The sequence below is a fragment of the Triticum dicoccoides genome, chromosome 3B (genome assembly GCF_002162155.2).
Source record: "Triticum dicoccoides isolate Atlit2015 ecotype Zavitan chromosome 3B, WEW_v2.0, whole genome shotgun sequence".
Classification (NCBI taxonomy): Eukaryota; Viridiplantae; Streptophyta; class Magnoliopsida; order Poales; family Poaceae; genus Triticum; species Triticum dicoccoides.
Genome location: NC_041385.1, coordinates 164,598,425 through 164,604,661, shown reverse-complemented (window position 1 = coordinate 164,604,661; position 6,237 = coordinate 164,598,425). Strand labels below are relative to the sequence as shown.

Genomic DNA, 6,237 nt, shown 5'->3' with positions numbered 1-6,237 from the left:
ACACTGCCTGAGCTTCACCAACACCACCTCCACCTCCACCGCCGCCACAATCTCCACCAATGAGCTGAAAAAACGCTCCACCAAAATGCTCACCACGAACGCCACGAGCTACACCATCAGGAGATCGAGGTCTCCCTTGGCTCCCCTAACCACGTAGAACCCATTCATGGTGTCAAAACCGCAAAAAAAATGGGTCATTTGGGTGTACAAATTAGAGGATGTTCATGGAAGAAAAGGAAGAAAGAAAAACAGAGAAGAGCTCGCGCGTGGGAGAAAGGAGGGAGAAAGGAGAAAGAGCCAGCCGCGCTGTGGGTCCCGCACCCTGTCGGCCGGCAGCTGACTGATCGGTCTATAGCTGGCTGACACGGGACAAACACTGAAACGAAATTGTCTTCTCAGAAGAAGAAAAAACTATTATATATTCCCTCTGTTCCAAAATATGTATCATGGTTTTAGTTCAAATTTAAACTAAAACCACAACTTTTATTTTTGAAACATAGGGCAACTTATATTGGACAGGGTTTCAGGACACAAATAGCATGAGCTCGGGGCCTGCTCTATTGAAAATGAACCTTGCAAATATGTAGGTAACATTTTGTGCCAATAACATCTATTTAACTTTCAGACCAAGAGTAACAATACAGAAATATAACAGACTACATGTCTTAGGCTACACCAGCCATGGATTCAGGTTCAGCTGACGAAATAACTACTAACGAAGCAGCATTTGAAATATCCCAACTGTTAAAACAAAAAAATGTAACAAACATTTTTCAAAAGGTTCCAACTAAATGAATGAAACTGAATAAAAACAGTGCCGATGTTTTATAGATTCATGCAACTGCAACCAAGCAAAAGTTCCACTAAGGGCATCATGCTCCTTTGTTCTGAGGACCTGCAGCATTTGTGCTCCTACTATCAAACGAAACACAAGAGTACACAGGCGTAGAATCGCCGTCACCTGTGCTATCGTTTGGCACCAGTACATGCTTCGCCCCAGGAGTGAGCTTCACTGGGCCTGATCTCTTCTGCACATACCGACCACTAGGTGAAGCATTAAAATTGCCAAGAAAAGCGCTCCCCACTGTGCTATCTGTATTTCTTGCCGAAAGGGTTGCATCTCTTATGCTGTTGGAAGGTGTATGAACTACCCGGTCTGGATGGTTGAATGTAAAATCCACAGAATTAAGACGACAAACTGACGAGCTTGCTGGATGCACAACATGTTGCTGAGGCAAATTGGCATGGAAACCGAAAGATGGTGTACCATGCTGTCTGGTTGTAGGCAAAGGTGATGCTGTGGGTGCTTCTGTCCTAGGGATAGGATCAGAGTAATAACGGCGCAACGGGGAATTCTGTTGGAATGCTGCACTGCCACGATTGGGAGGATGTGGGCACCCCAACAGAAAAGGCTGATTGGTCTGCGAGTTTGAAAAATCAAAAAACCTGTTTTCATATGTCAACTGATCTCCAGAAAGAAAATTAGCTGCCGGGACGGGGTGGCCGTAATCATGTCTAGTCTGTGCCTGACTTGCGCTTGCATGATATGTTGAAGCATGAATTATACTGGTAGAATTTGCTGTATCATTGGGGAAATTCTGAGCTTGTAAAGAGAGAAAAGGCCGTCCTTGTTGTGGCAAGAACACATTTGCGTTGAGATAGTCATTGGTAAAAGTACCTGTATGCTTCTGCGCAGTCTCCGAAAACGATTCAGCTCTGGTCGTGCAAATTGAAAGATCTTTACCCATCAAACGAACTGTCGGTCCTGTGGAAGGTCCATTCTCACGCGGAATGTTCAACTCAGAACGAAAATTGAACTCCTTACTGTGTGACACATTAGATTCATGAGATGGCCAGGAAGAAAATTTGCCGCTTGTGGAAAACCAACTCTGGTGCTGCCGAAATGAATCCGGAAATGTATGATCTGGCAATGCACAAGGAGATGTACTCATAGTCATAGTATCTTTTACTGAAACATTACTGCAACCACGATGAGTCTGTGCAAGTTCAGTTAAGCTCAATGGAGAACCAGCAGCATCTACATCAGAAACTTTTATAGCCTCACCATGCAATAATGTGCCTGCCGAACTTGAATTCGTTATTCTTTCCAAGTCAGCAGTAGATTGTTCGCTTTCCAGCCTATGTGAATCAACAGAAAAAATCTTCAGGTTTTCTCTCCCATCATGCAATTGGACAATAGAACTTAAGTTTCCTCATGTGTATGCTCCAGATTTGGCACCTCTGAATATGAATCATACCTTTGGTCCAGTTCAGTAGATTCCGGTAACACCATATTCAGATCAATGAGAGGAGCAGCCATCTCTCTGTTACCAGCCTCAGGAGAATCCTCATGATCTGAATTCTTATTTGCTTCTTTCTTCTTAGTGAAAGCTTCCATGGCAATATGAGAAGTACCACTTTCTGCAGTTATGCTTTTGTCAGGAGAATCCTCATGATCTGAATTCTTATTTGCTTTCGCCTTAGTGGAAGCTTCCATGGGCATATGAGAACTACCACTTTCTGCAGTTATGCATTTGTCTCCTTCGGTAGACGTGAATGATGATGATGATGACGAGGACGACGATGAAGAAGCCATAACATCTGAAAACATCTTGCAGAGAGTTTGTCGTTCTGGTAGCTCAAGTATAGCATCTGCTTCTGAGAATTTGACACGTTTCACTGATTTGCGGCAGAGTTCTATTACTTCCTTGCCTTCTGAATTGCCACGTTTCTCCTTGACCATTTTCACTGATGTGTGCTTTGTGCACTTTAGAATGCCATGCCTAGGGATAAAATTTTCCAGATCTCGTGGTTTCCCCACTTTGTCAGCTTTACTGTTGCCGATGTGCTTTTGTGTGTTAGCCTTCTTCTTGTTTATATTATTGATCTTCCCCTGCTTCCTTCTCTCAGATATCTTTTCTCTCTCTTCTCTGTGATGTTGTGAAGCCTCAGGTTTCTGTAATGAGTGAGTATCCAGTCCATCAAACAGGTTTGGATTTTCAAGTGCTTCCTGCTGAATTGAAGAGCATTATTTGAAACCATAAGATACATATAGCTGTGAGTACAAAAAATAAACGAAAAACTGAACAACACAAATCAGATCTACCAGATAATTACCGATTTCAAACAAATCATCAGGACAGTGGAATACCCTAGACGGGAAAGTTGCTGCATATGTTTATTTGGATCATGGAAATTTCTGCACAAGTGTGTTATACACAAATGGGATTGGTGTTGCAGGTATGCATATAGGTGATAAATCATGCGTTTACACTTCGCACCCACTTGTTAATGCCAGTCCCGTATATCATCACCAATGTTTAAGAGAAAATTAGTTTTAAGATCATACCAGCGTTACAGTCCTATGTAGACATATATATATTATAGGTGCTGATGGATGCAGAGTGGCTCTAACACTTTCTATAGGAATAAATGCTCGATGCAAACATGGTTACGTTCTTTTGGAGAAGTATCAAGCTACACGAGCTGAACCACATACTGACATCTTAGGCACATCTCGCAGGCGCCACACTGGAAATGATGTGGCATTGATGTGTATGAGCTTTCCTGGACCAAATCTACGAACAAATTGCTCAAATGTAGATACAATGGACACAATCCACAACATGAAGCGGCACGCAAAATATGTGGGCGTTCAGACTTGATCCAGGACAACATGCACCAATTGATGCCACCTAGTGTTAAGTATGGTGCCTCAAGTGGACCCAAGATGCCAAATGTCATGTGGGTACCTGCATAGGCGGATAGCTACAACACCAACCGCTTCAGGAGTCCAGGCAGATCGAGATACCTATTATCTCTACTTATCACTAGTTAGCATTAATTTGGAATGAGAGTTTGGAACTTTGGATGTGGAACAGTTCGCCCCGAAAAAGCCATCTACGGGTTAAGCCAAAATATGTCACATCTACAGACGTTTGGGTAAATGAGCCTGTGAAGCCGGTGGAGCCGCACCTCCCGAAGCATGCTGGTCGCAGCACGAAGATGGTGTTCATCGGATGCGAGAGGACTTCCGGCACCAATGCATACCGCTTTTATGACCCACACGACTACTACCTCAGATCCAATCCTCACCCACCTGGCAATCAAGTACGTGAGAACAGAACGCAAACGGCGAGGTAAAAGTAATAACCAGGTGGAATGCAAAACTCTAGGTAGAATAATCCACTATTAAGCACAACTATTTACAGCCATTGTAGTTTATACAGCTTAAATCACATGACTAGGTAAAAAGTGCACTATAGTGAGGAACATATGTGCATTAACCACTTATACCACAGGATATAAAAGTAATAAAAATAATATTTGGATCAGACAGGAACTGGATATTGGTTATGGCACGTTCATGTCCATATTTTGAGTGAAATACATATACAATTATTCTACAATCCAAATTTGAAGTTGGTTAAGAGTTATATTACCGTGACTTCATATTTCCATCCAATTTATTTCATTCTCTTCTCCAGATTGTACCCAAATTTGTAGAATCATTTTCATATGGTTAGGCCAGTCCTTACAGAACATTCTATAGCGCTAGCTTAAGAATGAAAATTGAAGTTAAACTACAAAACAATGCAATATATATTTCCAAGTCCTCCAGATGCATACTGATTACTGAATGAGTATTTGTGTAACGAACCTATTTCTTGAACTTCTTTTTATCTATCGATGCTGCGATTGAGACTAAAAGTTCTCACGATTTTTCAACAAAAATATAGTTGTGCACTCATTAAGCTGTGTAGTTGATTTTTTCGACAAAAAGGATCACATAGTTGTCACAATGGTGTGTACTCGTCCTCAGTGCACCAATCAAAAACCATTGTTTTGGCAATTATCTTATATACTTAATAACATCTAATTGACAGAGCAACTAATTAATCTTGTTTGTTAATGTGATAAATGAATATCCATGAGCAATTCAGCAGCCCTACAGTGTATTTTAAAAGGGCACAATAGATTTCGACGAAATACACAATTTTCATTTAACTTCTATACTAGTAATAAAGATGCACACAATTAATGAAAATATGTATAACAAAATATCAAAATCGTTCAGCTAAGAACGAAACTAAAAGTAACAATATTATGACCATGATCTCGATAAAAAAAATAGTGTAATATACAAGGTACGAAGGAAGGGGAGCCTTGGCGCAGCGGTAAAGTTGTTGCCCTGTGACCATGAGGTCACGGATTTGGGTCCTGGAAACAACCACTTCTAAAAATGCAGGGAAAGATTGCGTACAAAAGACCCAAAGTGGTCGGACCCTTTCCCGGACCCTACGCAAGCGGGAGCTACATGCATGGGGCTGCCGTTTATACAAGGTACGTAGGAAATTCAAAATGCTATTTGCCAGATGTGAAGAGAAAATATCTATGGTCATACACACGCTTCAAACATAGGTAACTATTAGGTGGGTAGATTCACCACCTCAGTACCCTAAAGATGTTATGTGGACCAGATCGACTATCATACGTGGAGTCTTATCCCTTAATTAGAGTCCTAATTGATTAAGCATCTTTTTTACGAAAGAGTCCAGTCAGTTTAGAGATCGTATTAGAGTTTGAATAGATTTACCAGCTTGTTGGTCAAGTCTTGTCTACTATATAAAGGGGCAAGCCCTTCCAATAAAGCAGAGAAGAATATTGTCGTTTACTTTTATCTACTTTTCAGTAATTAGGTTTATGTCAGTACTAGATTCTTCCAATTTGGTTGAGATCGAGGCTCTTGAGCACATAAAGATCATCACGAAACAAATTGGTGGCCTTCACACGCTACCGAGCAGAGGACTAGACGCTCCTCGCAGGGTTGGTGCAACACTTGAGCAACAGAAGCCGGCCCTGCCTCCACCGCCAGATCCCACGACTACATCAGCCACCCATGACGCTACCTCCACATCCCAAGCCCTCCTCCCCAACGACGATGCACCCCTGGTGCTTCCCCTTGTTAATAGCACCTTTGGTGTCCCAATATCCATCGAGGGAATCGCCACTGCCGCTGCCGACAGACCTCCACCCACCGGGTAGATTGCCCCCCACACTCCCTCACTTTCCACTTGCAACGACACCATGTGTCGACCACTGCTAGCATCAATCTAGGCCACTTGGCACACCCTACAGCCCCAATTTTGCTACCCATGAGCAGCCGTCGACGCAGATTTTCGCCGACCGCCTCTACTGCCTTGAAGCCTCCACCTGCCAACCTATTTCATATGCAAT

General features: G+C 42.4%; 1 protein-coding gene across 1 annotated transcript in view; it reads right to left on the bottom strand.

Annotated features, from left to right (window-relative positions):
* Positions 1-769: 769 nt before the first annotated feature.
* The window catches only part of LOC119279433, a 34,454-nt gene continuing 28,986 nt past the window's right edge, over positions 770-6,237 (bottom strand). The window contains exons 3-4 of the mRNA XM_037560668.1: positions 2,259-3,013; positions 770-2,139 (exon numbers count right to left, since the gene is read on the bottom strand). Coding sequence (XP_037416565.1) covers positions 873-2,139; positions 2,259-3,013 — 2,022 coding nt within the window. The 3' untranslated portion in view covers positions 770-872. The remainder of the gene's footprint in view (positions 2,140-2,258; positions 3,014-6,237) is intronic.